The 19126-nt window shown below is 41.0% G+C and overlaps 1 protein-coding gene across 5 annotated transcripts in view; it reads left to right on the top strand.

Moving 5' to 3' along the window:
- The window catches only part of LOC125459567 (potassium voltage-gated channel subfamily KQT member 1), a 676985-nt gene that overhangs the window by 268679 nt on the left and 389180 nt on the right, over nucleotides 1-19126 (top strand). For all 5 annotated transcript variants that reach the window (XM_048546168.2, XM_059651894.1, XM_059651893.1 and 2 more), the window contains one exon: nucleotides 2037-2160. In XM_048546168.2, the coding sequence (XP_048402125.1) occupies nucleotides 2037-2160 (124 nt within the window). The remainder of the gene's footprint in view (nucleotides 1-2036; nucleotides 2161-19126) is intronic.

The raw sequence follows: 19126 nt of genomic DNA, 5'->3' as shown, positions 1-19126 counted from the left end.
TAAAGCAATGTGGGACTCCTGGGTAACTGAACACTTGGTCACCCACCCACCACCACCACCTCCACCCCACACAGTCACGACTGTCCTGAATAATTTGAATAATTCTTTTGACCTCACAGACAACTCCCAGACCAACCTGACCACCCTCCATGGTCCTAGCAACCCTCCCCAACTCCAATTCAACTAAACTCCACCTCCTTGCCTGACAATACTCATCCCTGACCTACCTACCCACTCACTTAGCTGCCATCCTACTTGTACCTCATCCACTCAAAACCCTTACATCAACCAAATTCATTCAGTAAAACACTGGAAAGCAATTTGAATGTCTCAAAGCTTTTCACCTTGGGAATGACCATTTACCAGCATATGGCAGCCTGCGCTTTGTCTTACTCTGATGATGCAATGCTACAGGAAGGGAATTTGATGTAAGCTAGTTTGCTGCATTTTTCAACATTGCATGTCCGAGCAAGAAATGTGGTGTACTATTTAGTTGCAAAGTAATAGGAACAGATGTGGCAATTTGCTGGCGATTGTCACTCCCAGAATATTCAAGCCCTAGTGTTTGCGACTGCCTTTAAGCTGTGCAAATGTTTGCTGTAGCCAGCGTGACGCTCTAATAGGCAAAAGCAGCACCTCCTGAGTTAGCTGAGCCTAGTTACAGTTCCTATTCTCCGTTCCTTTCTATGGCTGTTTCTGAAAGCGTTTGTTTGATTAACAGAGATCAAGGGTTGGTTTGGGGAGGTGATTATAAGGTTATGTGTGTGTGTTTGGAGAACAGGATTGGGTTTGTCACTAAATAGGCTGCTGACACTCACTGTCAAAGCTCATATATAAATGACGAATGTATGATAAAGATGCTGGAAGATTGCCAATACGAATTCTAAACAAACCACCAACTTTATATGGCCTGGTTAGGGTCAAGACCTTTTACTTTTAAGCTAGACAAAAGGTAAGACTTACTAGCAGATTAAAGCCACAAGATGCCAGATGTTTTGAACAAGCATGAGGACTTTACAAGTTAGAACAGTAATAGAGTCCACAATACATGTACAACTTATTCTTAGCACCCAGAATTAAAATGTGATTATATATTGTGATTGAATAACCCACAGTGTACATCACAAAACAACTGTGAGCATGACAGATCCCAAGTACACCTCAGTTACTGTCCTCAGGTGCAAATAATGCAGTGGTTCATCAAATTTAATTAAAATTTACATGATTTCTTTTCTTCCTTCTTGATGACCTGGCCTTGAAACTCCTCCCTAAGTGGCTGCTTTGTCACAGTCTACCTTAGCGACTGCTCCTGTTCTGGTTGGTTACCCATCTGTCCAGGTCCATCTTCTGCAGTCATCCAAAATCTGTAATCCAACTGGCACAACTCCAGCTTTCATGGATAGCATACTTCACCATGCAATACTGCTGCTGAACTTTTGTTTCCTTGAGCTTCAAATTTGCTCAGTTGCATCAAGTAAATGCTGTTTGTGGAGACCTTTCACTCCGACTGTCAGATATACTGAACCATTAATTGTGCACAGGCATGTTTCAAGTCATTAGCATTTGTTAGGACTTCCCTGAGCCCTCACTATCCAGAACTGTTCATTTGCTGTAGGATTTCCTGGAGTCCCCACTATACAAAGCCTGTGTAGTTCAGCAGTACCATTAATCGCTCTGCCTACCATCAAGGTTCTGTGTTGTCTTTCCATTTCCAACTCACTGTGACCCTAGAATGCTGTTCAGTAACCTATAAGCCATCCTGAGTAATCTGCTGGAAACTTCACAATTAGTTCCGCCTCTATTTTGAGGCAGAATTGCATATAATTGATTTCCGATCAGCCAAATGTCACATACCTTTCGTGTTTTCTGTACCTCTAAATGTCCCCACTGCAAGCAAGAGATATATTTGGAGGATTTTGCGGCATGCCTTCCAGAGAAGCGAAGGGAAATGTTCTGGGGGACAAATAGTAGCTGATGTTGTGTTCTGAAGTGCTTTATCAGACTGATGCTTGTTTTCTCCATATTATTTCTCACAGTGAAGAAATCCCTGGGGATGCTTGATGTCAACAGTGGAGCCTTGTCAAGAGCAAACAGCTATGCCGATGATCTTGATCTCATCGAGGGAGAGCCGGTGCTGGCTCCTGTCACACACGTTTCTCAGTAAGTTTGAGTGCTCAGTTGCTGAATTGATGCTGCTGCTGTGGTCCTGGGACGTGATTTCAGGCACTGCCTCAATAACTGGTCTGGAGTCTGCACAAATTACAGACATAGACCCAGAGTGTTTTAAATGGTGCATCTGTTTTACACCATAAAAGCCCCAGGAATGTTCAGGCAGGATGTTTCAGACAGTCTGGTGTTAAAATACATTGTTGAGATTGTTAATAACTTTATTTTCATAAGTTATGGGTGGACTCAATTTCTTCAACAATTTTTAATTATCACAAAAACCGTTGGCTTGGAATCAACATGGACCTTGTGAAATAACATTAACCAAAGAGAAACACAGGCTGATTGCTTACTTGCTTGCAAGTAAGCGAATCTGAAATGCAAGAGATTGCTGTGCATTATCGGTTGAGCAAAAATATGATGGGAACATTTCATAATAAAGCTCATGGTGGATTCTTCTTGATCCTGCCCCTACCACTGCCCCCACCCTACCACGTGACTTGATAAGGCATAATGACTGAAGGAAAATTGGGTGGAGAGGTGCACACACCCTCAAGGAAGTCTGTTCAACTTTCTGTCCTCCTTGGTTTGAAATTCAAGTGTATTTACTCGTAACTGTGTACCTCTCCCCACCCAATTTCCTTCCACTGGCTACTGTTTGGCAAATCAGTGGGCACAGGACCAGGAAAATTTACCCCTTCAAATATCAAAGATTCTTACTAATCAGTTGAGATACATAGGGAGTCACTTTAACCTTAACCTACCCAGTGGGGAGTTGACTGGATTGGATCAGACGCCTCTTTCATATCGCAGCTGATTTTACATTTCATTGACTTTGATGAAAAGTAATATTGAGGAGAATGTAAAGCAGGCATCTGGTGTGACCTGGTCAAATTCTCACCCTACAGCCAGATTAAAATTTACCCTCCCCTCCTCCCCCAGAGTGTTATCAAGCTTGATCGGATGTAATGCTATCTAGTTGCTTTTTTTTTGTTTGTTACTTATTAATAACCATGGCCATTCTTGTTGAGTAGTTTGTGGTTTCTGTGGATTTAAATCCTCAAGTATCACACTGGGTGTGAGCTGCTCAATTAACCACAAAGTTGAAGCCGTCAGTGCAGATGGAAAGCTCAGTCGGTGGTGGCTGGAACATGAGTTTGTGCCTATGAGTGTGTTATAGAGGAACTTGAATTATTGTGGTTTGTTTGAAAACAACATAATGTTTGCACATTAAAACAATCCCTTGAGGATCGCTTGGGCCTCAATGTAGTGGCTTGGAGAAATTCAGCTGGAAACATTGCATCTGGTGAGATACAATTGCATCTCCTTCAGCTTTGTTCCAAGTAACAACATGACGATATATGGATTGTAAACTTTTTTTTTGATAGGTTTCTACTAAATAAAATCTCGAAAATGAGTGTTTCATTCAAATCAAGAATTTACGTAAAAGTAGGAAACTATTACTGTGCTGTTCCTTGCTGTCCACTCTGGTTGTCCCTGTCGCGGCCTTATTTCCAGGTGATAAAGGACCTTTATTCCGATACATTTGTTTTCCTTGAATCAGCTACTCTGCAGTGATGGTTTTCTCAAGGGGAAAAATTGGAATGTAGCTGAGCTTTCTCCCTGAATTTCAACTTCGTAGAGAAGCTAATCGATTCCAGGAAAAAGAGATTTGCTCATGTATTAAGTTCCCAAACATTCTGCCATTGTATTAAAAGGTAACATAATGTTGCAAATGACATGGAATCTAGTATCATATTCAAATTGGATTATTTTATTAATGCACTGGCACTGACTTCAGACATGGGATAAAGAGTCTCCTGTAACCTGTAACCTTATCCAGCGAATTGGAGAAAAGGTTAGGGCGCTCAAGCAGAGTTCTAAATTAACTGTTCTAAGACAGCAGAATAAGGTCACTAGAGACCTATGTTTAAGTGATGCATTGGATACAAAAGTCTGCTATAACCCGTGTTACGTAAACACAAATTAGCTGTAATGCAATTGATGAATGGTGGACGTTGCTTGGATAACATGAACTTTCAGCTGTTCAGACGTAGTGATCTTCTGTACCGATTTCCCTATAATACGATTTTCTATAGCACAAGGTCACTCAAGAACGCATCATTTGCATTATCGAAGAACTACCTGTTTTTAGAGTACCACAAGCCAAAGTAGCATTTCAGCTTTCTGATGGTTATTTAGTTGAACATATAAATTTTTCCAATACAGCTATGGCAGATGGGAAGAGTGGGAGAGTTGCCTGGCTGCATAGAACCCTTGATAGCTGCAGTACAGCAATCTCCCCAGCTTTCAAAATGGCATGCACTGTTGTTTGCTGTCATCTCTATTTTTTACGTTTGTAGGCTCTTTAGGGAATTGTGTGGCCTGGTTTGTACAAGGGTAGTCACTTTCCACTCTAATAGGAAGAGTGTTATAAATAAGATGTAGTTTATTCCAACTGTGCAATAATTTACAGATTGTAGGATAGGCCGTACATTACTGCCAAACTACGTCTGGAGAACCTAGCCATAGGCCTGTCTTTCATTAGATCCTATGTTACTCTCCCATCATGTCTTTTTGATACAGCTATGGGAGAAAATATCATCACTTTGGCCAGCTGGCTGTCTCCTCTGTTATAATTTCTATAATTCCATGAAAGCTTTCCCTTATCAAGCCTAAATTCGGAGAGAAATTCAGAAATGTTGACACTGAGCTGAGTATTGAACTTTGAGAGTTGGTCCATCGACAGAGATCACTGCTCAGGCTGAAGTCTCTCTGCTTGGTTTGAGTTGGATTGTGCCTTTGGGTTTTCCTTTGTAAAATTCAAGGAACAAATCAGCTCTACAGAAGAGCTGAATAGAATTATGATCAGCTCTGTTTGAGGTTGTCTGTTCAGATTTGTCACCTTTGCGATGGAACCAGATTCCAAGGAATTAGTGGAAGAAATTGAGTCTATTAAAAATAGCATGGAGCAAGCCCCAACACATAGTGCAGGAGTTTTGTTCTTAGAGTGAATGTCAACAAGTTATAGGATTTACATGTAGGAGCAGTATAACTGTTACTAGTAGTTAAGCAGACTTGATTTTTATTGTCACTTACAAAGGAACTGCATAGTTTGCCAGTTTGAGTTGTTAGAGTGCAATTTTATGGAGTTACCATTGGCTACAGTTGACTCAAAGTTCTTCTCATTTTGGCTTCCCCTTTGCAAATTGCTCCTCTATCATTGAATATTCCACCCTTGGTTATTTGATTTCCTACCTTCAGTCCATGCTCCTTACCTGCTCAGTGTTAGCCTCCCAGTTCTTAGAATCCTGTGCACCGCAGCTGCAGATGAGAAGCCATGAAGTTAAAACACTTAACCACAGGAGGACTGCACCTTCATAAGGTTCAACCTTTATAAAGTCAAGTGACATTGCCACCACACTTCTGTGCCCTGTTTGGTGGCAGGGAAGTGGATGGCAGCAAGGCACTGCCCCTCGTGGGAAAGGAAACTTGCTCAGTAACAGTGCTGTCCCACCCATTTTAAATGTCTTTGATGTATATCTGAATCCATCCTGCCCCCACCCAGTAAAAAAAATCAATGGGAAAAAACAGAGACACATCTCTTTTTTTAAAAAAAAATCCCAAAACATGAGAAGAAGACGATTAAGAGAAAAGTAACATTTCCCAGAGGGCTTAAGTCAGTATTTATAACTTCAAACTGAAGCATTCAAAATTAAAAATAAACTATGACAGAAGCAGTTTGAATGCAACTTTTAACTCGCAATTATGTTTCATGATATTTTCCATGTTTGGAGACTAATGTGGTGGAATGTTAAAGTGGCATGTTGAATATTGCCTGTTCCTAGAAGAATGCAGTTGGTTTTGACAATATTTGTGTGATGGTTTTGCGATGCAAGGTTCATGCGTGCACATTCTCAGACGCAGAAACATTTTCAATATATGAACGTTCAAAATGAAAATTCCAAAGGGCAAAACAAAAGTGTTAAACTTTTTTAATTTAATGGAATTTAAAGCTTTTCATTGGAGACAAATGTACTTGGCATGCGATCAGGCAACTTACGAGTGAACAAAAGAATTCTTCACTCAGTAAGTTGACATTCCTCATCAGGAAATCTGCACCCCTTGCTTCAGAGGGGAAGAGAATCATGCTCATACTCATCTATTTTGGCTTCAAAGAATCTTCAAAGGGCTTGTTTAAAAGATGTTTAATTTTGAACAGTTGGATGCAATTTATTGATAATGAAAGCTGATGACATCATGTCCATGACATTGTGTTCAGTTCTAATTGACAAGTGGGTGCTAAGAACGCATGAGAGTTCTAACTAAGCTTATACAGCAATAAAACCAATTGATGTGTGATGTTGATACAGCAGTTTGCAGTCAAAGTTTAATTCTGCCAGTGCACTTTCTAAAGTTTTCTGTAATGTCTAGTTCAGTTCGTTTTAATGCTGATGCTTATTTTCTGTCTTCATTGTGCATTGAACCAATGAAAAACCGTATATGATTTGATTTATTGAATTTAAATCATCAGATGTACCTACAGTTCAGGACATTATTACAGTTAGTGAATGGCTATGTTTTTGCAATATCCTCAAAGAATATTGGGTTAAGTTTAGTAACACCATAACATAGCAATCCTTGTGTCAGATTGAGTTTCGATAGTTTTAGATTGTTCAGCTTTAATGTTACGTTTGAACAGTTCTTGTTATTTATAGTTTTTGAATCAAATCTCATTCTGCTGTCAAAATAGAAGGTTCATTGGACTTGATACCAAAAATAGTCACTTAAAAACATTACAGATAAATTATAAGGTTTACAAAACTCCAGTCTTTAACTGAATATCGTATTTCACTGTATTTAAAAACAGCATCTTTGAACCTGATCATTATATTATTGAAGTTGATGTTATAGGAAGGCTAATCCACTTCCTTTGAGGCCTGGGAGAAAGAAAAATAATGGACTCAGGCATTTAAGTTGAGTTTTTTGATCAGGTAGAAGCAAGAGTTGATGAGGGTGATTCGGTTTCTGTGATTTTTAAATGTCTTTCAAAAGACATTTAAAAAAGATCACTTCATAGACACAGCAGGAGAGTTGAAGTGCTCAGAATATTAGGGTCACGAGCAGCCTGTATGTAAAAAGTTCACTGACCTAAAACATAGGGGTGTGGTGAATGTTTTTTTAAATTGGAAGAGAATGTACAGTGGAGATCTCTGTTAGACCATTGTTTTCTTGGTATGTATTAATGGCGTAAACTGACATACAGGGAACAGTTTCACATTTGAAAATAGCACAAACTTGGAACTGCATGGGACTGAGAGAAAAATAATGATCGGCTTCAAGATCACATGGCCACACTGGTGGAAAGGGTAGGTACAAGACTGAGCTTTAATTGAGAGCCTGGTGGCATAACTCACAGATCACTGGAGGTGGCAGGACAGGTTAGAGTGAGCAGTTAATAAAATGCATACTCTCTCCTTGCATTTCTGAACAAGATGTACAGATTACCAAAAGTGGGCAAGATTTTAACTTAAGAAAAACATTAATTTTCCCTCAACAAAGGTAATTGTGTCCAATTTTGGTCACCACACTTTAGGCAGGATAGGAAGACTTTAGGGAGATTGTGTAATATATTTACAATTTTAATTTATTTATTCATGGAGCCTGAGAGTCACTGGCTAGGCCAACATTTATTACTGATTACATAACTGTCCAGGGGACAATTAAGAGTCAACCACATTTTAGTCACGTGTATGCCAGACCAAGTAAGGATGGCAGTTGCCTTCCTTAAAGGTCATTAGTGAACCAGATGGGTTTTTCCAACAATTGTTTTATGGTCATTCTTAGATTCTCAATTCCTGACTTTTTTTTCCCCCATCAGCTGCCATGGCAGGATTCAAACCTGGTACCCCAGAACATTACCTGGGTCTCTAGATTATGGGCTTCCAGGAATTAGGAATTTCAGTTAGGTGGCTACGTTAGTAAAACTGGAATTATTTTCCTTAAAAATGAAGGTTGAGACTAGGTAATCAAGACCATGAAGGGTCTAGACAGAGTAAATGCACTGCAACTATTCCCTTTGGAGTATGTTTCAAATTTAGAAGACATTAATTTAAAATGTCTGACAAAAGAACCAATGGGCGGTACAGTGGCTGTGAGATTAGCACTGCAGCCTCACAACGCCAGAGACCAGGTTTGATTCTACTGTCGGGCAACTGTCTGTGTGGAGTTTGCACATTCTCCCTGTGTCTGTGTGGGTTTCCTCTGGGTGTTCCAGTTTCCTCCCATAGTCCAAAGATGTGCAGGCTAGGTGGATTGACCATGTTAAATTGCTCGTAGTGTTCAGGCTGTGCACGCTAGGTGGATTAGCCACTGGAAATGATGGATTACGAGGATAGGATAGGGTATGGAGGTGGGTGTGGGTGGCATCCTCTTCGGAAGGTCGGTGTGGGCTTGATGGGTGGAATAGCCTGCTTCCAAGCTGTCAAGATTCTATGATGTAACAAGAGGAATAAAAGTTTTCAGCATCGCGTGCTTAGGATCTAGATTGCACTGTCTCAGATTGTTGTGGAGGCAAATGGAGCTGTGGCCTTCAAAAGGGATTTTGAAATCCCCAGAAGATAAAGCTATTTCAGGCTTGTAGGAAAGGGTGAGGGGGAGGTGAGTTGTTCTTGCTAAGAGTTGGCACAGATCCAATGGGTTAAGTGGCCCCCTTTGATTTTGTAAACATTCTCTTGGACATTGCTGCAAGTAACACAGGAGAAAAATAATAGGGGTATTAAGAAAAAGGATTATAATCAAATTCGAAAGATAAATGGCAGACTGTTGGGTAACATTCTCTTTTAAAATTTAGGTGTGCGTAATTAGAAACAAATAAGAACTGCGCTGCACCTTGCAACTGCACTGATTGCAGGAATGTTGCTCTCGAAAGCTGTTTAATCAGATAACGAAGAGTCTGTTTCCCTGTCACTAAATACCACTTTGTCTCCCAACTGGAGGGGGGAAAAGCAGCAAAGCAAAGATGGGCGCTTTAGCAATTGTTGGCAGAAATGTGATATCTGAAAGGAGAATGTCACTTGATGAACCAGAGCTGGTAATCCTAGCTGCTGTGCCCCACATGATTTTCTATCCACTACCAACCATTCACTCCCCCGGGGGGAAAAAAAGCCCGGTATAATTTCAGAAAGAAGGAGATAGAAAATTGTGAAAATATCCATTGATCTTGAAGGCCATACAAGAAGTCTCAGGCAACAAAGACACGGCAGATCAGAATGCTGAGGCTGTACAATTGTGAAGAGAAGTTGGTACATACTCTTACTTTCAGATTAATTGTGCAGGAAAATGTCATGACGTATGAGAGGTGACTCCCAGTTCTTTCGATGGAATATAAGTACTTATCTGTGTATATCAGCATAAGAAAAATCAGAAAGCTACAGCATAAAGCTTTGAACACAGAAATAAACAGCTTAACAATTAGTTTTAGCACAGGACTTATGATGAGAATCTCTTCAGTATATACAGCACCTTTGGTTACATTCTTCAAATATGGATGATGTCTTTGTAAATTGTATGGTCAAATATTCTGATGCCACAGTCAAACTTTATATTGAACATTTTAGTTACTGACTCTCGCTACATCTACTTATTTTCCCCTCACCTGTGATACCTGGTGCAATTCAATTAGCATCTTCTCAAATTTGAAGCTTTTAAGCACTGGAGTAATTCTAGCTCTTTTTATACCCTTTTAATGGTAGCAAATAGAGAGGGCATGGCTATGGTAACGGACTAGCACACTGGAGGTCACAAAGTCAAATTCTACTACGCCAGGTTTTAGGCTAACGGTGAAAAATAGCCATGACAGCAGCTGGGTTATTGTCAATACCCAAGTGCACCCTGATGTCATCAAAAAACAAAACCTTCTCACCTTTGACTGGCCTGGTCTAACTGTGATTAGAGACCCAGACTATATGATTACTGATTAATACCCTTAAAGTGACTAGGGATGTACAGAAAACACTGCTTTCCTCATGTCACACATATTCCAAGATCAAATAGTTTGGAAATAAATTCATTTTTGGTAAGTGATAGAAGAATAATTGGAATGTCATTATAAACCTAGCCATTGAGTTTCTAACAAGTATAAAGTGGCAGATTTTATTCATCCCTTTCGGCTGAATCGTACCAATGGAAAGCCTTAACTCAAATTACTTAAACGAAGGGTTGTTGAATGCACTTGGTTGACAAAAATCACTGGAAGTGAGTCACAGTGTTGTCAGAATAACCAAATGAATAGAGTTACACCCTAAAACTAAAGCATTCATCGACTACATTTAAATCCCAAAATATCTTCTCTGCCTGAATTCTGTTTCCCTCCAGAGATGCTGCCAGACCTGCTGATTTTTTTTCCAGAAAATTGTTTCTGTTTCTGATTTTCAGCATCCACGGTTCTTCAATTTTTCCTTTCTGCCTATTTGTCATGTAGTGGACGCAGTTCAATCTGATTTTAAATTGCATGGCTTATTCTCTCTGCCTTCTGCATATCAACATATTATCTTGCCGTTTTTAAATTCTTGCCCACCTTCTCCCCTCCAATTATGTTCATATTGGTTAGATTATAAGTAAAGCCTTCTCCAATTCTTGATACAGTAAAAAAAGTTAACGAAAAGCTCATAAGTCGTTAATTTAACAAGTCATATAATGTGAAAGAAGAGGAGGGGAATTGGACTTAGTGTTTTATAGATTGGGAAGAGCTCTGCAATCTTAAATTAACATTAACTCTTGCACCGTCAGTCACCCAGGGAACACAAAACACAGCAGCAGTGCCATTTTTCCCCTGTGTGTACGTAGAGTGACAATTTCGAGCCGTTTCACTCGGGCACAGATAATGCGTCCATTTATCCTTTATGCATATCTTTGGTCGTGTTGTAACCTTAGCAATGTTAAAGTTTTACAAGCCAAAGTTAAACTAACAGCAGGTGCTGAGATACAGGAAAAGCAGCTAGATCTTGTGTAGGATTTTTATTTTAGAAAAGGCTAGGAATGTGCACCGGGTCTGAAAGCATCTGCGCAGAGGAACGGATTCAATCATCCACCAGAGACCACAGCTTGGGATTTCAACTTAGAATTGGGGAACCCCGATGTCTGGATAAATTTCAGGGACCGATCTTGCAGCACGTCAGCACCAGCAATAGTCTGTACTCCACAAGTGTCAATCAATTGGAATGAAGCTGAGCTGGATGCAAATAAGGTGCGAAATGTAGCACGTAGGTAGGATGACAGTGCAGGCTGGACCAGGCCAGCGGCAGTAATGACATTGCTACATCATCATGTGCGTAAAAATAAACAAATTTTCACCAGAAAGGAAAGCGCTATTTCTGCTTCACTTTGATATCCCAGAGTCAGCAAAGCAAAACAAAACAAAAAAGTCAGCAATACTTGGAATGAATGCGCTGGCCCTTTTTGGAGTTCCGTTTTGAGGTATACGAGATAAGAAAGGCCACTGTGTGTCATTTGCAAGTGTTACTGTTTATCTTTGAGGTGACTCAGTGTCTAACACGTTTCACCCAGCACCTAATGATGTGCACCCAACTGCTTTCAGCTCCCAATCTCCACTTTACACAACCCTCTCCTTTCGCCCCTCCCTGACCTGTTAGCAAGCCTCTCAAATGAGCTGGACAGAGTGTTATATTGGAAGAGAGTGAGTTCCTGACTTGGTCCCCCCCACTCCCAACCTCTCCGAGACGGTAGGAACTGCAGGTGCTGGAGAATCTGGGATAAGTGGATGCCGCTCGCCTGCTGTGTTCATTCAGCTCTACACTTTGTTATCCCAACCTCTCTGAACTTGCTTTGAAAATTGGAGTGTGTCTTTGAAACATCGGGACCCAGACGTCATCTGGCAACACATTCTCCAAAACGCACCAGGTCCAGTGCTCATCCTCCCAAGCATTTGGAAAATTAAGCTCTACTTTTCGGAACTCAGAACTAACAAGGTTCTGGCTCTTAATGTCGGACTTAGCTCTCTTATTGTGTGGTGATGGTCCCCACTTTCATTTAATTTTATATTTCAGTATTATTTCTGCTGGGTCTGCAACTGTTAATTCATTTTGCCAGTTTCTCTTATTTTTCCTTTTACAATGACTGTATTTGTGCCCTGCCTTCACACTATTGCTATGTCTGTTTCCATAAGACCATAAGACATAGGAGTGGAAGTAAGGCCATTCGGCCCATCAAGTCCACTCCGCCATTTAAATCATGGCTGATGGGCATTTCAACCCCAATTCCCTTCAATCTCCCCGTAGCCCTTGCTTCCTTGTGAGATCAAGAATTTGTCAATCTCTGCCTTGAAGGTATCTAACGTCCCCGTTCCTCACTATATGTATGTATTATCTCCATGATCTTTTTAAGCACCTGACTTTTTTTGTCGATCGCTTAGCCCCTTGGCCCCCTTCCTCCAGGATGTTATGTCCTAACTTATTTTTCTATTTCTTATCTTAACTAAAGTGCTTGTGCATTGTAGCCATTTTCCTGGTTAAGGAAACCCATCCAAAACATAACTTACCTTTCCTCTTTATAGGGATACAATTATTACATTAGTTAGAAATCTATTGAGTATTTTGGGATGTGGCCAGAAGTTTTAGGATCACACTTCCTTTTGTCCTATTATTTCTGCTAAATGAAAAGCGATTGAAATAAACCGCCTCTGTTTAGATATGCACAATGTTATTCATTGATATCCCTTGGGTACTGACAACACTGGTGCAAATTGTGATTTCCTAAGACAGAGATTGTTTCCACGTTTTCTGATAATTTCCTCCACTCCCTTCAAATTGTAAGCTCTTCCCCACAGAAGGCTTTTCCTCTGTAATATGCCAGGCAGATCTCATGGGACTTTGGGTCAAGGTATTTAGTAAGAAGTGTAACCTTTTCAAACGTGAAACAGATGGAACTGCAACTATCTGCTGTAAGTGTCTGGAAGATGAAAGCACACAGCCAAGCCTTCAGGAGTGGTCTGGTAATGAGATGAAAGATTTTGAACTACACAGGTGCCCAGACATCTCTGCAGACCTCAGACTTGTGGTGCAAATGAACAAATACATTTAGCAGCTGGCTTCAGTTTTTATGATGCAATTGGGATCTTCACTTCCTACTCAGGGTGTAGTTAACAAGTAGGTGATAGGTAACGAGTCCAATGAATCACATTCTTCTCATGCCCAGTTTTCTGCATTGGTAGAGAATGCGCTGCCGGAGTGAGGGAACTGAGTGGGAAGGTTGGGAAGATTGGAATTAGAAGGTGAAATGATCAAGCTATCCCGGAAGAAGAAAATTACAGTCCAATTGCTTCAGGAGAAAAGTAGTAGAATGATGTAGGTTCAGGATATATATCAACAACAATATGTATTTAGCACCATTAACATAATAAAACACCCCAAAGCACTTAACAGAGATGTTATACAACAAAACATGATATTGACTCAGTTTGTTATGACCTCAGTTGGTGTTATGGACAAGTCTGATCCCAGGCTGAAATCTGACCTCACAGATCAAATTTTGTTTTGTTCTTGGTTTTAGCAAGTTAGTTTCTTTTTATATTGAAATACAAACATATAAAGCTGCAGGTTTGGGTCCAATAAAAAAAACCAGAAGTTTGTTATGTAAAATAAATAGAGATAATATGGAATAAATCAAACTATTTATGTATAATAAAAATTTAAAGATTTCAAAACACATGGTTAATTGCAACCACAAAGGCACTCCTCTTACAAGACTCATACCAAAGAGAATTTCCATCACTTTTACTCCAATGGGTAATAATTGAACAGAGACTTCAATTGCCCATCTTGAGACTCTGATAGCCTTTTCCTGAAGCCTTCGTGCAACTGAGCTGAAATTTTCTCAGCTTCAACTGGGTTTTAACTGAAAACTTCTCATCGAAAACTTCTAAAACTAAATGCCTTCCACTGAAGTAATCTCTTTCTCAACAGTTCTCATCTACATCCCTTTCTCAGGAACAATTGTTTTGCACATTCAGCTCCAGTTGAGACTTCTGCACTGCCCCAGACTGAAACAAAAAGCATTTAAAAAAAAACAATTGGTGAGTCTCCTAATTAAAAGAAAAAAACACCTTGTAATCTGAAAATCTAATGTATTGTACGGTTTATTTTGTTCATTCATAACCACTCCCGATGAAAGCAAAAGCCGATTAAACACAATGGGAATTTGTTTTCTCTCTCTCACATACTGTTATTAAATGTACTTTAGGTACATTTAAGTCATCATTGGATAAGCATATGGACGTACATGGAATAGTGTAGGTTAGATGGGCTTCAGATCGGTATGACAAGTCAGCACAACATCAAGGGCCGAAGGGCCTGTACTGTGCTGTAATGTTCTATGAAATCACCATGGCTACAGAAATACCTATTAGTTAATTTTGTAACCACTTGGGAAACGGGCCAGAACCATATGTCACTAGCTCAAATGCAGCCTATAAAATAAATGTTTCTGTATATATAAATAAATCATCCATGCATTAAAGTATAAATTATAACGATAGACTAATAAAAAATTCAATAAAAGTGCAGGCTCTTAAGTCCATCTTAGAAAAGGAAAGTGAGGAATGGAGGGATATAAGAAAGAATTCCAAAGCTTAAGGCCTTGTCACCTGAAGGTCCAGAAGTGAATTAGAATTTGGAATGTTCAAGAAGCCAGAATTAGAGGAGTGCAATTATCTCGGAGGTTTATGGGCTGGAGAAGTTTAGAGAGATATGAAGGATTTGAAAATAAAGATGAGCATTTTTAAATGAAAGTGTTGCTTAATGCAGGTCAGTGATAATGGGTAGATGGGTTTTGGCATGAATTGAATAGATGAAAAGGAAACTTCCGATATTTTTGCTGCTAATTTCCATATTCAATAACTGCAAGATTAAAGAACAGAGTTTTACTTCCCAGTGGACAAAAGGACAAGACAATGTAACAAGACTTTAAAAAGTTTTGCTTTATAATCTGTGTTTTGGTGTGAGTACTTTTTTGTGATTGGTCACTATTCTTTAACAATAATGAATAAGTAAAAAACAGCATAACTGTTCATGAGCACTGTTCACTGCCTTGTCTGAACACTGGCGCAGGTCATGACTAGGTTTGGCTGCTTTAAGATCACAATGTTAATGCATGTTCATCACCTCGGCTGACTCTGATCCCTTGGGCAAGTTACCAGAAAATCACTGTTGCCATGTGGCGAGCTCAGCATGGATCATTGTACTTGAGAAGATTGTTGAATAAACAAAGTTAGGAAAGAAAAGAAAATTGCAAAGCATGCATGATACTATTTGAGAGACCAGAAAGTTTTCAAATTTTATTCACTTCATATCCTAGTGTACGATGCAAATATGTGTAATTGTCAATTTAACATCAATCTAAAAGTTTAATAACAACTAAGACAAAGCAGGCTATTTGATTGGCACCCCAGATAATACTTTAAATGTTCACTCTTTGTACCTCTGATTCACAGTGATGGCAGTGCTTCCAAACACAACAACAGTCACAACACAGTGTGGAGCAGAAGGAACACAGCAGTGTAGGAGGCATCAGAGGAGGAAAGTTGACATTTTGGGTCAGGACCTTTCTTCAGAAATGGGGAGGGGGAAGGGAGCTCTGAAAGAAATAGAGAGAGGAGGGGTGGGGCTGAGGAAGGTAGGTGGGATCGTGATGGCTGAGTGCAGGTAGGCTGTGGTGGGGATTGGCCAGCGAGATGGGTGGGGTGGATAGGTGGGAGAGAAGATGGACAGGTTGTGTCAGGTCAATGAGGTGGGGATGAGAGGGAGGGTCAGACATGGCATGAGGCCGGGGGTGGGGAGATTTTAAACCTGGTGAATTCCACTCTTAGGCCATGGGGCTGTAGGCTCCCGAGGTAGAATGTGAGGTGCTGCTCCTCCAGGTTGTGGGTGGTGTCATTGTGACAATGGAGGAGGTCCAGGATGGACATGTCAGTCAGGGAGTAGAAGGGTGAGTTAAAATAGTTGGCAACCAGAAGGTGTTGCCGTTTGTCTTCTACAGAGCGCAGATGCTCTGCGAAATGGCCTGCAAGTCTATGTCTGGTTTCACCGATGCAAAGGAGGCTATATCGGGAGCAATAGATACTGGCAACCAAGTTGACAGATGTGCAGGTGAACCCCTGTTAATATAAAAGGTTTGATCTGCGCCTTGAATGTAGGCAAGAGGGGAGGTGTAGGGGCAGGTGTAGCACCTCTTGCAGTTTCAGGGAAATGTGCTGGGGACTCTGGGGTTAGTGGAGAGTGTGGAGCAGACGAGGGAGTCATGGAGAGAGTGGTCCCTACAAAAGGCAGAAAGGGGTGGGGAGGAAAATGTCTCTTTGGTTGTGTGGTCAGGGTAAGAGGACATCTGGGATTGTCGGAAGTGAAACACCACATCTTGGGAGCAGACATGGCAGAGGCGGAGGAATTGGGAGTAGAGGATCACATTCTTACAGGACATTGGGTGAGAGGAGGTGTAATTTAGGTAGCTGTGGGAGTTGATGAGCTTGAAATAGATGTCATTTTTGAGGCAGTCACCAGAGATGGAGATGGAGATGTCCATGTAGGTGAGAGAGGTATCGGAGATGAGATGGTCCAGGTGAAGTTGAGGTTGAGGTGAAAGGTTTTGGTAAAGTTGATGAATTGTTCAAGCTCCTTGTGGATGCATGAGGTTTTGCTGAAACAGTGATTCATGCAGTGGAGGAACAGATGGGGGATTGTGCCGGTGTAGTTGTGGAAAAGTGACTGTTCCACGTATCCTGTGAAGAGGCAGGCATAGCTTGGGCCCGTGTAGGTGCCCAGATCCACCCCCTTAGCCAGTAGGAAGTGGGGGGAGTTATATGAAAACTTGTGCAGGGTAAGGAAAAGTTTTGTTAAGCGGATGAGAGTGTTGGTGGAGGGGGACTGGTTGGGCCCATGGGAGAGGAAGAAGCAGAGGGCTTTTTAGTGTATAGGGATTGGGTGTCCACATTGAAGATGATGTGTTGGGAGCCAGGGAAGTGGAAGTCTGGGAGGAGGTGGAGGCCATGGGTGGTGTCCAAGACATAGGTGTGGAGTTCCTGGACTGGGGGAAAAGATCAGGGGCACGGTAAGCAGAGATAAGGTTGGTGGGGCAGGAGCAGGCAGAGGCAATGGGTCGGCCGGGGCAGTCAGGTTTGTGGATTTTGGGAAGAAGACAGAAACAGGACGGGTTGGGAAATGATGAGGTTGGAGGCTGTGGTTGGGATGTCACCTGTTGTGATGAGGTTATGAGTAGTATGAGAGATGATGGTTTGGTGGTCAGAGATTATAATCATAATCATAATCATAATCAAAGGGGTGATAGGAGGAGGTGTCAGAGAGTTGGTGCCAGGCCTTAGCTCTGTAAAGGTCAGTGCTTCTACCATTGCTTTACTCCTAATCCACTTTATTTGAATCTTTGGAGTTGCTATCCTATTTGAGTTGATTCCCTTCTTGAATTGAGTTTATCCCCTCTTGCCTGCTCCAGTCAGGTTTAGAGGGATTAGCCTGGGCAGACTTGTTGACTTGGCCAGACTTCATCCTGAAATATTAGTGCAAACAATAGGCTTGGGTATAAAGCAGCCAAATTACTGAAAACCCGAGAGCTTGGCCAAAGAGGTCTATCTCATGAAACACATGCCTCACAGATACGTATATATGTGTATTTCATCAAGCTTGTGAATACACATCTCCCTACAATGGCAATTCCATTGGTCTGGTAATGTGTTTTAATTGTGTACTAATGAATGCAAAAGAGGTTCCCAACCATTGGGAAAGCTGACCTGTCTGAAAGATTCTGAGAACTTATTCTGAAAACTTCTTTCAGCAGTTGGAAACATTTAACCACCTGCCCAAGTACACTCCCCCAGTCACCTTTCTGAAAGCTCAGAGCAGTCTTGGAACATTCCATCTGTAGCATGGGCACAGCTCCAGGGATTGAGGTTCCTACCTGCCTATTATTACTGTCAAAGTGATAAAACACTTAAGTGATCTAAGTTCCAGCATTACTCAACGACTTCAATAAAAGATGTCATGTGTTTTGACAGAGATCAATATGTAGCAACTTTAGGTGATAAAAGGTCTAAATTGTAATCTAACACTTTACAGGAGGGGTCAGACACTCTTGGTAAAAGAAACTCAAATAAAAGCTTCTAAAATCTATGAGCTACCATGATGAGATTTGAACCTGAGAGCAATAGGCTGGGTGAGTTGGTTACAAGGGCAGGGATGTTACCACCACATCACTGACTCCAAAAAAACTCTTTAATCAACCTGTTCAGAAACCTTATGACACGTGCATAGAGAAGATGGCTTTTCAACTCAGACCTTCAGAGCCAGAGCTAGCACTGCATTACTATTCACACAATTATTTAATCAAATAACACTACTCAGCAGCTTAAATCCTTGCAAAACAGACATTATAGATGTTCCAGTGGTTTGGAGTCATAGTGATGTAGATATTCCAGTAGCTTAGGGTAACAGTGATGTGGATGTTCTAGAGTTTTTGGGTCACAGTGATATAGATGTTCCAGAGTTTTGGGTTCATAGTGAGATAGATGTTCCAGGGTTTTGGGGTCACAGTGATATGAATGTTCCAGAGTTTTGGGTTCAGAGTGATTTAGCTGTTCCAAAGCTTTGGGGTCACAGTGACCTGGATGCTTTGGACAACATGTTGGCATAATGGTTAGCACCGCTGCCTTAGAGCGCCAGGGACTTGGGTTCGATTCCACCCATGGGTGACTGTCTGTGTGGAGTTTGCACATTCTCCCCTTGTCTGTATGAGATTCCTCCAGGTGCTCCAGTTTCCTCCCACAGTCCAAAGATGTGTTGGTTGGGTGGATTGGTCATGGGAAATGTAAGGTTACAGGGATAGGGTAGGGAGGTGTTTCTAGGTGGGACGGTCTTCAGAGGGTCGGTGAGGGCCAAATGAC

The sequence above is a fragment of the Stegostoma tigrinum genome, chromosome 17 (assembly GCF_030684315.1).
Source record: "Stegostoma tigrinum isolate sSteTig4 chromosome 17, sSteTig4.hap1, whole genome shotgun sequence".
Taxonomy (NCBI): Eukaryota; Metazoa; Chordata; class Chondrichthyes; order Orectolobiformes; family Stegostomatidae; genus Stegostoma; species Stegostoma tigrinum.
This window is presented reverse-complemented; position numbering and strand designations above follow the sequence as displayed.